The following is a 13,838-nucleotide window of genomic DNA, read 5'->3' on the forward strand; positions in this document are numbered from 1 at the left end:
CATCTACACTGAACTGCTCAGGAAGTGCACTGACATTCAAGTATTTAGGAAGATTTCCAAATATTAAAAAGGGATTTTTTTTGGAAGTCTCGTGAAGTCTAAAAGTCACTGAGAAATTAAATTCACCTTAATACCACGACTCACTCTGCTCTCCAATGATCAAAGTTTTGCTGTGCTTTGAATCTGGAACCCGCCCCCCCGCCCCCCACCCCGCCTCAGCCGACTCCCCAGCTGGTATGAATTCGATGTCCCACTTACCCACTTTCCATTTTCATGGCGTTCTTGAGGGTTATTTTAGGTGTTTCTGTCTCAGGCCAAAAGAGTTTAGCCACAGCCAACGAAGCAGGTGCAGACATGACTGAGGCAGTTAACAGGTGGGAGGGGGAAACCTGTGATTTCAGGAGAAAGAAGGTCAACTGAGGTTTAGCTTTTCTGTCGAGTTCAGGATGAACAGCCCAAAAGCCCTACAGGGGAAGAGAAGGGTAGAATTGAACGCTATGCCAGGAAAGTGTTTCTTTGGAGGCTTGGAAGCACTCAGTGAGCCAAGTCGGTATCACCTTGAGAGTCAGAGGGAGGAGGGAGGAATTGGTGTTAATTGACCACATCTTTTGGGGAGAAGCTCAAAACCAAAATCTAATCATTTCAGAAGAGAATTAATCCTGTGTAAGAACTTCCAGATTCCTCTACCTCTCTGCAGACCTTCTGAATGTTTAAATAGTCCCTAAAGCCCATATTTCATCACCTCATCAGTATAGACTGGGGGAGTATCTGGGGATGTAGGCTCAGACACTCCCCTCTCTGTCTTCCTTTCGCTCTCCTGAAATCCGTGGTGCCCTTATATAATATTCATTTATCCAGAGTCCCTGTAATCTGTAAGGGATTTCTGTTTCCCTCACTGTGGACCTGCTTAAACTTTCTTCCCTTTCCTCCCCAAACCCTTATTTTGTTTCAGGATTCCCTTCCCTGTATTTTCAGAATGGCAGTATCTGGATTTCCTCCCCCACTCCCTTGCAGCCAGCACATTTCTGCCGGCAGAATTCCTACAGTGGTGGTGGAGTGGGCCATCTGTGGATCCAGACAAGCTGCTATTCCTGAGATCTCTGTCACCTTTTTACTCTTCTCTCTTCCTTGTGGTTGGCTCTCAGAGGCCCGGATGAGGGGGAGGGATGAAACTCACCTATCTTGTAAGAACTGCTAGTCACCTGGGCCCACAGCTGTGTGTTCTTCCATTTCTCCACTGGGGGTTGCCTCTACGTGGAGCTTAGAAGCTCTGTGCTTGGAGCATGAGCATCAGTTAATGATGGTCTGCTGCACTGGGCCATAGCCGACCAGCTCTCCAACTGGGTTGTATGTTAGAATATACAGGAAGAGTTTTTAAAGAAACAGTGCTGCTTAGGTCTCACCCCAAGAGATTCTGGCTTAATTATTCTGCAGTATGGGTCTGGGCATTAGGGTTTTTAAAAGTTCCCAGATGATTCTAATGTGCAGTAAGTTTTGGGAACCACTGTCCCAAAGCACAGGTCAAAAAATTTTTTTTCTGAAGGGGCAGAGAGTAAACATTTTTGGCTTTCAGGCCACAACTACCCAACTCTGTAGCATGAAGGCTGCCATACAGAAATGAATAGAAGGAGCTGGTTTCCAGTGAAACTTTAGTTACCAAAAGGGGGAGCAATTTGGTTTGACCCGTGAGCCATACTTTGCTGAACCCTGGTCTTGACTGCTTTTACTAGTGACAGTGATAGTGGTTTTTGTTGTTGTTGTTGTTTTACATATTTAAGTGTTCAACCACAGTAACCTCATAATACGATTTCATTCTGCCACAGTTGGATCTAATTCACATTTGGGTGGCAGGGATGTGAAAGTGAAGTCACAAAGCCCCTCAGGGTTACTCCACTCAAATGCCAAAGGAAGAGTGAAGGACACGTTTTGCCTCCTTTTCTGGCAGTAGTGGTAAAGAAAAGACAGAGATAAAGCAGTAAACAAATAAGAGGTCGAATTTTCCATAAATTTATCTTCAAATATCCTTACCCCAAAGGAAATGTATGCACCTAAGACACTTCCGGCAATGGTAGAGAACCCAGCGGTCATGATTGCGTGGAGTTCAGACTTGGTGACGTGTGGTAAGTATGGCCGGACTAGCAGTGGAGACTCTGTCTGGAAGCAAAGGAAGACTAGATTGAACGTTCCTTTTTAAACCTTAGGAGGATTTGCCAATCTACTCAAGATTCTTTTATTCTTTCTTTCTTTCATTTTTTTTTTTTTTTTTTTTTTGTTAAAGTGGAGCCTGATGTGGGGCTCAAACTTGAACCCTGAGATAAAGATCTGAGCTGAGACCGAGAGTTGGACACCCAACTGACTGAGCCACCCAGGTGTCCCAAGATTCCATTTTCTAAAGCAGTATGTATTTCTTTCTTTTTAAAGATTTCTCTTCTTTATTCCAGAGAGAGGGAGAGAGAGAGAGAGAGAGGACACGAGCAGGAGGGGCAGAGGGAGAGGGAGAGAGAATCTTAAACAGACTCATGATAAGCGCAGAGCCTGATGCAGGCCTCAATCCCACCGCCCTGAGATCACCACCTGAGCTAAAACCAAGAGTTGGACTTAAAGTAGTCTTTCTAAGTGTGAACCACAGACAGCTCTATCAGCATCACCTGGGAACTTGGTAGACGTGCAAATTCTCAGACTTACAGATTCAGAAACTCTGGGAATGGGACCAGCAATCGTGTTTGAACAAGCCTTCCAGGTGGTTCTGATGCATGTTCATTTGAGAACCCACACCATCAATGTCTGGGTCACTGAACTCCACGTCAGTGTGCAGATAGAGTCATGTGTCAAGTCTGCAAAGTCTGTAAGGCCAGTTCATATAAGGTCCCCACCAGTCTAGGATTAGAGTCTGGTGGCCAGATACTCTTTTCTAAGATTGGAATACTATTGCCTGAGTAACTGCCCTGGCCTTCTGAGCTGGAGATTTCCCATCTTCCAAGTTCTTCTTGACAGACCATATACCTCTTTGCTCACACCACACGGACATAGAGATGCAAGTATAAAAAAATACCAGCAATAACAAGGATAGGTGCCTGCAGGCACTTTCCTAATTGGTAATCAGACACCCCACTCTTCCCCTTGGGTGGAAAGGAATTAAAGTGCAGTTGTAAGGGCTTGAGTCCCATTAAGGAGGACAGGCGGCCTGCGACGTGGAGCTCTCCATAAATAATAGCTGTACTTTTAGCATATTAAGTATCAAATTGAGCATCACAGAAGCATGTGTGCAATTTTACAATTTTCCCCTCATTATTTGTAATTGTTCTATAAGATTGAATGTGTTGAGCTTCACTTCATGGACTAAATAGAAACTCAGTACATAAGCCCTCTTACCCCGCAGGTAGGAGTAATCAAGTCAAGAAGGTGTTCTAATTAGTCCTGAGAGATTTTATGGCTATAATTATAACGATTTCAACTCCTAGGGAAGGAAGTATGGGCCCCGCCCTAAAGACTATCCTCCAGGCTTGCAAGCTGGGCTTACCAATAAGGCTCAGCCTGCCCAGAGCAGCTGTAAGCCTCAGATTTGGAGTTGGAGTTGGAACTGTGCGTTTCTCTGGGTGACTTGAATTTTGCTTCAAATCCAATTTCCTTGGGTAGTGGTACTGGCAAGCATTCACACGTTTCCTGGGTGTGATTCCATTTTGCTTGAAGCTACCTATTCTGAGTGGCGAGGAGGATTACGATCTCTTCCTTATCCACCCCTTAGGAAGGCTGCTGTTTTGAAGGACAACCCATTGGCTTCATATTTCCTTGCTTAAGTAGGCTTCAGGCAAAGCACTTATCCGTGTGATGGATCAGGAAGATGAAAATGCTTTTTTTTCATCAGCATCTTTCTTCAGGCCCAGCTAAGATAGACCGTTGGCCCATTCAAGTTGAGAATAATCTCCAGTATTTATACAGCTGCAGGGTCATTGGTGGAAAGCCTTTTTTGGCCTCTTTCATTTCCACAAGCATTATACCACAGAAAAGGAGGCTGCCTGTTACATCTCTGCAGCTTCTGGGTAAGTGGTGAACTCCATTTGAGTGGGTGACCCTCTAGCCTCTGGACGGTGGGTTGGAGACGTCAGCAATTCAATCAGCTCACAAAAGACTGGTTGAGAATCTACACAGGAGAAGCCCAGCGCTTTGATAAAATGATTCCACCTTTCCTCCTCTCCATAAACTTTCAAGAACCCAAATTAGACACTGGGACACTTGGAAGGGGGCTCTCTCATACACTCTCTCTCTCTCTCTCTGGAATCTGGACATTGTCAGTGCTGGTGGTTCCCTATTTTGACACCCTGCCCCTGACACTATAAAACAATAATATCGTTATGTTACTTATTCTGCTTTCTAGGAAAAGTATACATTTCAACAGGTGTTTTGTTTTTGCTTTTTTGAGATTACAACTTACCTGTCCGACGAATATATTGCCAGCAGCAACTACGGATTCAATAGGAGATGATCCCATAGTAACTAGCATTACCCATCCAACCTAAAGAGGTAAAGGGACAAAGTCAGCGAAGAGCTCTTTGTATACACAATACTTCAAAATAGGGATGAAAGTCTTTGGGGGGAAAATACCTTCCACCATTGTTGGCCGGCCTGTGATGGTGCTAAGAATGAGTGTAGGTTATCTAGTCTACAGAGCGGATGTATCCAGTCCTCCTATGTGAATGGTAAGTCTGAATCATTGTATATATTTTGAATTCATACATTCAATAGGCAAACAATTGTCTACTGAAACATTTTATAAGAGTAATAAATCATAGTAATCGCTAACAGTCATGATAAGATTCACTGCATTCCAAGCACTGTTTTATGTCCTTGATCCAGGGAACACATTTAATTATCATAATAGCCTTTTGAAGGAGGTCTCATAATCATGGCCATCTTATAGAATAGGAATCCAAGGCACAGAACAGTTTAGTTATTTTGTCTAAGATCACCCAGCTAAGAAGCAGTGGGATGTAGTTGAGGTTTGGCTTTTTCTACTGAACTCTCAAATGAACATGGTTGATGGTCCCCTTTCTGTACTGGCCCTTCCAACTAGAGACTGTGGTGTCCGCTTCAGGATGGGGACCTTCTGTTGCATTCTCTCCTTCTTTTCTGCTTAGATCTGAGCACAGAAATGAATGCTGAATGTTGAAGTCAACAATCAGAAAATTATGGGCCCTGGCACATTCTTGCTGAAATTTTGAATTTTGCTGGTGTTCTGGTTTCTCTCTTTCGCTCGCTCTCCCTGTCTTGCTCCATCCCTCCTTCCCTCTATTTTATGTATTTTCAAGGATCAAAGGAGGGCTATGGCTGTGTCCAAACTCTGTATGCACTGCCTGGCTCATGTGTGCAATCAAACTAGCTCACACATTTCCTCATGCTCTGATTTAACACGAATGTACTAGGACTGATAGTTGCTGGGGTGACAGGAATGAGGTGAACTTTTCAGGCTTTTTTTTTTTTAAATTTGTGTGTGCTTATCAAACTCCCTCAGAAACGCAAAGCAGCTTCCCGTTCTTACTTGGATCCTCTGGCAACTCCTAGACCAAGAGCCTCCACTTTTGCAATGTCCCGAGGAGAAGGAGGGACTCTGTGTAAGGCTCAGGGAACACAGCCAGGTTGAAGGAAGGATGCTGTTCTCCCCACGGGCATGTGCTCCGAATTACTAAGGTTTTAGGAAGATAGCCAGTAACCACTGACAGCGAGTTAAAGCCCTGTTAGAAGTTCCTAAGGTGAAATCGCCTTAGGGCCCCATGTAGGATTTTTTTGATTCGGGTCTAATAACTTGGGATGGAAGAGGAGGTGGTGGTGAATCTTGGTACAAACAGTAAGGCTGTTCGAGAAAACCTGGATAAAAGGCATTTAAGACTTTGTCCCTAAAATCGCTGCTGTACACTTGTCACCCAACCTCTGCAAGTCCCAGTACCTTTCTAATGATCCACTGCATCAGGCCAAGGTAGTAGAGCATGGACATCACGGTGCTGAAGAAAACCACAATTGGCAGGACCTGGGGGGCAAGGTGAGGGCATGAAAGCAATCATTGGTTGATGTTGGCCTCAGTTGGATCAGTAGGATTCAGATCAGGTCATTTTTCTGCCTCCTTACCCCCATCGAAACATCCTCCAAATCATCATCATCAATGTCATTTTGAACTAAATGACATTTTAACCAGCCAGCGCACCCCATCTGCCATTTCCTTCTTTGAATTTCCTCTGGATACACTTGAGTATATTTCATAGGAAATGTGACATTTTTTGTTTCTCTGCAATAATGAGCTTTTCTTACTGTAGTTTCTCAGAGAAGTAATACAGTTTTGGGGGAATTTGTAATAACTAGATCAAGAAGCTGAAGACCATGGGCAGATGTTCTTGACATTCTGATGTTAAACAGCCTTATTAGCGGAGGATGCTGGTCAAAACAGTGTGAGGAGCTTCTCAGATCCTTCCTTACAGAGGCTGTACAGATCAGATAGAGCATGGTAGGTGCTTCCATACACTGCATCATAAAGGAAGTGCCCATTTGTTTATTTTGTATTTTATTTTATTTTTAAGATTTTATTTATTTCACAGAGACAGAGACAGCGAGACAGGGAACACAAGCAGGGGGAGTGGGAGAGGGAGAAGCAGGCTTCCCGATGAGCAGAGAGCCTGTTGCTGGGCTTGATCCCAGGACCCTGGGATCATGACCTGAGCTGAAGGCAGAGGCTTAACCCACTGAGCCACTCAGGCGCCCCCCATTTAGCTTTTAAGATAATTATTATTTTACTTATAGATTTTTTTAATCACTTAAAATAGTAAACTTGGGAAACTTAGTTTGTTTCAATTGTGATACCACAATTGTCTTTCTCTGGATCTTGTTTCCCTGATGCTATTTGTGTGCCTTTGATGCAGCGTGTGTTTCCACAGTGAACAGTTTCTACCCCGCAGAGAACACGGAGCTGTGGGCTGGCTCCCTCCATACCCCTACCCGTCTGTACCCCTTTCCCTCTGTTCCCCAGTTAAATGACCAGGGACAAGCTGCCACCAGAGGCATAGAATGACCGAGGACAATTTGTACAGGATCTAATTTAGAAAAATCTATTAATAATATATATTAAAAGACATTTGTGCCATTATTCAGAGCTCACTCACTTATGTGCTTTTATTGGCTTTAATGGGCAAGCAGAGCCTTCCTGAAAGCTTCAGGGAATTAAAGGGGCTTATCTCTTGAATGTTCCCACGGGGATTCTGCTTTGGCAGAAAGGATAGAGGCCACTGCTCGGGGGAAGAGGGAGGTGGGTGGGTAGGAAGTATCCAAAGACACTGGCACAATCTGGGCAGCAAGTTATACCTTCCTTGTGACTTTGTTTTTCCCAATTCTGGGCTCAGCAATTAAAAAAAAAAAAGATTCAGCATAAATGTTGACCCAACTGAAGCCTGGGTAGATTGGAGGTAAACTCAAGAGTCCCTAAGTGAGAAAATAAGTTAGAAGCGTAGGAATAACAATACCACAAAAAAAGAATGCTGAAGGAAAAGCTGAATTCATCTTTCTGCCTCATCAACGAGTATTTGTAGGGTCTTCACAGGGGAAAGTGAGCTTCCTGGGGGTTGTGAGGGTGCACGGAGGCCAGCTTCCCTTTCCCCTGGAGCATAATGTGCCTCCTTAGGTTGGGAGAAGGCCCAGCCTCCAGGCCTGCTATGCTGAAGGAAAGACAGGAAGGGTTTAGCATGAAGATGGCTCTGGAAGAAGAGAGGTTAATGGGGTGAGCAGCTGTCTCCTTTTGGGAGATGGAGAAGGTTCCTGAGCAGAGAGCTGTCACTGATCCCAGGCCTGGAAGCCATCAGTGGCCATATGCCTCATCACTGCCAGCTACCGGATGTGTCTTCCCCAGATGCCTTTAGATAGTATTGTCCCATACGATTTTTCAGAAGTATCTCAGGCAAAGCCAGGAGCCCCCTCAAAAGTATTTGTATATGTCTGATTTATAGCTATTTCCCTCCATGCTATGGTAACCAAGAAAAATGTTTGCAATCTACTGACTTCAGAAAAAATCTGATAAATGAGAAAAGGCAGTGATGTGATATCCACCCAGGACATACCTGGCAGGTGTATATTTGGTTTCTGGTCAGTTTCTACCAGAATGTCTAATAGATAGTAGTATTAATATTAATTAGTATTAATATCTAATTAGTATTAATTAGGTATTAGATATTAATATCTAGTAGATAGTCTAATCAGAATATCTGGGACAAAGACCCAGAAGGTACTGAAAAGGAAGTAACTACTTCAAAAAGGGATTTGGTTTTACCTTAAATGCAAAGAAGTGCTCTGTGTATGTCTCGCCGAAGACAAATTCAGCACCAGCGTTACTGTATTCCAAGAAGGTCTGAGTTAAAGAAAGGAAAAGCAGACGATCATTACAACCACAGAATTGTGTCTACAGGACCTCCCAGGCTCTGCAGATGGGGAGCCCAGCAAACTTGCTGGTTAGACATGGAAGGTAGATTTTTGTAGTCTTCCTTGCTCCAATGGATGGTATGGAAGAATATTTTTGAACTATACCCACATACAGATTTCCTGTCATTAGTGACATTCAGTCTGACTCTAGGAGGCTCAAGAAGGAGCCAGGTGTGCCAGTTTGTTCCAGCAAACCATACATGGCACGCAGTCGGCACTAGTTAGCGCTTGGTATGAAGAAAGGCTGTTTTTCTGTTTGTGGAACCATCTTAGAAGTATGACACCTCTGGGCCAGGGTGAAAGGGACATTTGGGATAGGGGAGTGGTGCAATGGATGATATGGGGGAGGGGCAAATGTAATATTAATAAACTAGACAGATTAATGTATTCTACACAAACAAAAATGTGGGTCAACTCATGCAGATGAAGAAACCTATTTCTGACATGTCTTGAGGATTATAGCCAAATGTCAAAAGCACTTATAAGCAAGATGTTCATCTGAACCCAACTTACCTGAACTTGTTGGCCCAACCAATCAAAAGCCATAAATCCAGGGTCAGTCCTTAGGATTAAGAGCCCGAGAAGAAACTGTAACCCAATTCCCCAAAAGACAGGCCTCCAGTAAACCTAGGCAGAAAGATGGAGAGAGAGATCTTACTAGAAAATGAATGCTAAGCTCAGTATACATGCCCAGAGGGTCACGATTTCCTTGGAAACTTCTCACATGTGGCCAGTGATCCACAGTTTGGGAGCCCAAAGCAGTTGTGAGCAGAGAATCTCTTGATAGAATCATGCCCCTAGATCTCAGGGTTGCATTCCCCCTTTCAAACCCTGAGTTTGAGGGCTTCGGTCCCTGGAGAGTATGTACCCATTATATCATGATAAAATAACTTAGACTTAAAGAATAGTCTTAGAGGGGCCATTAAAGGAGGAGGGATTGGGTCCTCTTCGCTGTGCTGTAATGTCAGAGACATATAATTACTTCCCCTGTCTGGAAAATGGAAAGGCAGAACATGGCATCTCTCTGTGTGCCCAAGGTTTGTTAATCTGACAATTTTCAAGTGAATTAAGTGAAATTCCACCCTCGTGAGGGCTCCCATTTCACTGTAAAAGGAAGGAATTAACTCTAGTGCAGAGCCAGGGAGTGCAGCAGGAAGGGACAATCATCTGCTTTCATTTTCAGTGCTGAGATGAGCGGGCTGCAAAGAACTGTGGTATCGGAGGTATAGATACCAGTGGAGATGTTGACCTGAGGTGGGCAGGCACTTTGAATCCTACTAGGTGACTTGTTTTTCTTGGGTCAGCCTTTCAGAAAGCCAATAAAATCTTCTGGAGTTTGCCATTCTGAATTGTGAGTGAAAGCTTCCATATCTCTGAATTCTTGCCCATTTAATTGGTTACAGGCTGATAAAATGAGAATGAGAATTGAATTCAGTGGGAACAAAACTGGTTAAGAACAGATTTTTACAGTAAAATAACCTAACCTGCAAATAGAAATTTGATAAATGGCAGAATCTGGTGGTAGAATATTAGATTATTTACTGGCCTGGGGAAACCGGGATCAGCCTAACCCACTGAGCCACCCAGGCGCCCCGAAGCCGGGATCAAAATAGATAAATTTTCTTTGTGTGTTTGATGGAGGGAGGTGGGGTACATGAGTAGAAATTGGACTTGGCAGGAGAGAACACCTCACTGGTGGTGTAACTGGAAAATTACTGAGAATGAGAAATGAGAGAGTACTAGCACTAAGAAAGCTTTGAAGAAAGGCACTCTAGCCACTTAATGTAGCAATAGCAAGGTAAGACAAACACTGAATAACAGTGAAATTCTCTCACACTCATTATTTTGAGCAATTTAGACATGAAGGGGGAGAAAAGAGGGAACAAGCTGAAAAAGATAGATTTCGCACTTACTTTGGTTGGGTACTTGGAAAATAAAAATATCAGGATAATATACATTATGAGCCCACCAAAGGACACCAGCTGCCGTTGGCCCAATTTGGCGGTGTCAAAGATCAGCCAGAAAATAACTCCCAGGATCAGTAAGGTCCAAATCACCCTAAGAGAATCAGAAAGGAGGCATTGACATCATTTGATATGCTAACCTGAAAATCTGGAGCAGATTTCAACTAACAAATAAAAAAATGTATTAAGAGCAGCATACCCTGGCACCAGGAAGTTATGTTTCTAGATATTGTGCAAACCCTCTTTTGTTGTGGCTATAAAGGCAAATAGCCAAAAGATAAAAAAATTAAAACAAAAATTAAGCACGGTCTTAAGCACATTCTACAACTCTTGGGCTCTTCACTAGTTCAAGGACATACAAAGGGGTGAGAGATGAGAAAGGACACTTAGAGAAGGAAGTCTGGTGATATCTTTGAGAGATCTGCTGTGAGTTCTCACTTTCATTTTGGGAGATGAGAGAGGTTTTACCTTTTTTCCCTTTAGGGGAGAACTTGAGATGTGTTCTCTGGAGATGGGGGACTTCAACTGAACCTCAGAGAGCTAAGTTGGACTTCAGAATGTGTTCTGACTCCTTGGAGGATCCAGTGGGTATGACAAGTTTGACTCACAGCTTAGAGGGCAGAGCCAGAAAGCTTGTTGAGATTGCACAATTCTGTGTTATTAGGCCAAGGATTTGTGAACTTTCCTGATATATCCCTTGTGAGCCACTCTGGGGAGAACCTGTCCTGTGTCCAATCCATTTAGAGCCACCTGGAGGAAGAGGAGGTTCCACAGAAATAGGCAGAGGGAAAAGCCCTGAGCGCTCACTCATAGGGCATGGGGCCCTATAGGAAAGAGTTAGCTTTAATAATTCACAGGGTCTTCCTCTCAAAGAGGCCCCGAGCAGAAAGCTGCCTCCCCAAGTCAGAACTGTCCCATTGCTTGCACAACAATTTATCATTTGGTGGCACTTGAAATTAAAGCATTTTGTATGGACATTTGAACATATCTTGAGTGAGTCATTGCCCTATTTAGATGTTGATTTCCTGTTTGTAAAATGAAGGCATTATAATTTGGTTATTTCTAGTTTCAATAGCCCATAAACGAGGGAGCAATTTCAGAATGCATTTTTATAACACTGTTGGAAAAGACTAACTTCCCTCTCAAATGCAACAAGAGGACTGGGTACATTTACCACTTCATCCAGAACCACTGGTTTTGTAGGAGCCTTTTGCCAGGAGACAGGCACTCATCGATTCGATGCTCGTATTTGGCCATAAAATAATCCCAGACCACAAAGAAGATGGCGGCCACGGTGATCACGAAAAGGGGAAGGGCTCTCTGAAAGTTCAGCACACAAGCTGCAATCACCATTGCCAGGTAACCTGTTGAGAAAGTGAGTGCAGACAGGGTACATCACCCACACCAAGCTGTTGACCAGCCTCTAGCACTGACGTGGCTCAGCCAAGGGGAGGTTCAACCAAGAAGACACTGAATGCAGAGTTGTTTGGTCTTCACTGCATGGCCTGAAAAGCCTAGAATACTAGGTGGCCCAGTATAGTGGAAGCTTTTAATGCTGCTGTTCTTATTTCAGCTATCTGACCACCAACCAAGCTACTGACCTTGGAGGTGCAGTGATTTTAAATTAATGCCAATGGACTTGGGTGCATGGGTTCTCATTTTATAGACAGGAGTGTTCTTCAAAATGGGCTGTGGAAAACTTTGCTTTGGAGGGAGTCAAAATAGGGGACCTGCTCATCTGCAAAGATAGGCAAGAGGAACAGCCTACATGACCTTAGGCTCCTGCTCACATTGTATTTGCATGAAGTATGAATTTCACTTAGATTGCCCTCTGCAATTAGACTCCCACCTGGTGAGTATCACCATGTCTTCTAGTTACCTGGATTTGCATTAACCAACCCTTAAATCCGTCACAACAACGAAGGCCATAAGAGTAGGGGACCTGAATAATTAGCATACACCAAAAAGGGAAACAGTCTGCATAGGCAACCACAGGTGAGACCCATCACTCAGGGCTTCTTGATTAACATTTCTGCTTCTCTGGATTCACTGAAGTCCAGGGGAACAGAAAGATTAAAAAGATGTATTTTATTTCTACAGAAAACTAGTAATTGTGGAATTCTCATGAAAAGACACGTGCATCCATCTTACTTTCATTAATTACCTAGTATTAAGATGCCCCAGATGATGTACCAAAGGGTGGTTTTGTGTTTCTTATAAAAATCACAAACTGTATCATATTTCCTTTCCAGATATCTGTAACAACACAAAAACAAAAAGGCAGGCAGAAGTAAATATCAAAAACATGAAATAAACCGACATACTGAGCTAGATGAGCCTTTGTAAATCAAGCGAGCAAATGAACAAATTGGTGAAGTGTATGTCCTGCAAAATAGAAATGGGATACTCATCTCATTTAAGACTATAATCAGCCATGGCTTGGATCAGCATTTGCTGTGTGGATGTGCCAAGCCCCGAGGGCTTACAGAAATGCAGAAAACATGCTTCTGGAAACAGAGCAGGGGAGACGGTAACTAACCAAAAGCCAAAAATAAACCATAAGATGAGAGTGTTTCTCACTGGACTATGAGGGCCTTTGATAGCTTTTAAGCCATGGTTATGAAATGTTCATTTTAGAAACTCTCACCCCTTCTGGTCTTATACAGTTTGAGTAAGTTAGTTGTTCCCTGTCCTGGCTTACCACATTTTTTTAGTGGGAGACTACAGACTTCACTGGATGCTTGAAATATAAAGAAGAATCTTGTGGATTTCAGAGCTACCAACTAGCAGGTTGTAAGATAGCTTTCCAGAAAGTTCTGGCATTGTTGGCATGCCTTTGTTTCTGTCCAGAGCTTTGTTAGGGGGTGGTAGGTAGTGAATGAGCAATATGTGCATTGACTACTTCTGCTGGGGAGGACAGTATCCATCAGCCAGTGAGTTTGGAGAGGCCCCAAGACCATACACATGGTACTGTCTTCTACTTCTCCTGGGGTGCTCCTGGTTCCCTCCATTCCTGCCCTGAAATCAGGCTTCCCCGCACTCATCTCTTTCCTCAGTGTGCCTTCTAATGGAGACCTCTTCTTTTCCTACTGGAGGAAGGAATTTATTCATACATTTAATCATTGCCACTTCTAGGCCACTTCTAGTCCCTAGAGGAGATTCCTCATCTTCAGGATCTCAAAGGACTCAGGCCTGAGCTGGGACCTCCCCTCCACTTCTCCATCTTGCAGCAGCTATGCCTGAGTGTACAAGTCTTGGCACCCCCTGCACCTTTCAGTGTACAGCCAAAGCCCCTCACTCCTACAACACCTTCTTGCATCTCCTCGGACAGAGGCATCCTTCTGTGCTTTACTCCTACTGTCTTCTTTGGTCATATTTTGTGATAAAACCTTGACAGGCTAACTTCTAGGAGCATATACTTGA

At 43.6% G+C, this 13,838-nt stretch overlaps 1 protein-coding gene across 2 annotated transcripts in view; it reads right to left on the reverse strand.

Annotated features, from left to right (window-relative positions):
- SLC28A3 (solute carrier family 28 member 3) overlaps window positions 1-13,838 on the reverse strand; it is a 61,309-nt gene that overhangs the window by 11,887 nt on the left and 35,584 nt on the right. For both annotated transcript variants that reach the window (XM_082695222.1, XM_082695223.1), the window contains 9 exons: window positions 12,580-12,671; window positions 11,590-11,779; window positions 10,365-10,509; window positions 8,965-9,078; window positions 8,303-8,380; window positions 5,942-6,022; window positions 4,433-4,513; window positions 2,029-2,154; window positions 259-389 (listed from right to left, as the gene is read on the reverse strand). In XM_082695222.1, the coding sequence (XP_082551348.1) occupies window positions 259-389; window positions 2,029-2,154; window positions 4,433-4,513; window positions 5,942-6,022; window positions 8,303-8,380; window positions 8,965-9,078; window positions 10,365-10,509; window positions 11,590-11,779; window positions 12,580-12,671 (1,038 nt within the window). The remainder of the gene's footprint in view (window positions 1-258; window positions 390-2,028; window positions 2,155-4,432; window positions 4,514-5,941; window positions 6,023-8,302; window positions 8,381-8,964; window positions 9,079-10,364; window positions 10,510-11,589; window positions 11,780-12,579; window positions 12,672-13,838) is intronic.

This window comes from Mustela nivalis (assembly GCF_964662115.1).
Source record: "Mustela nivalis genome assembly, chromosome: 13".
Lineage (NCBI taxonomy): Eukaryota > Metazoa > Chordata > Mammalia > Carnivora > Mustelidae > Mustela > Mustela nivalis.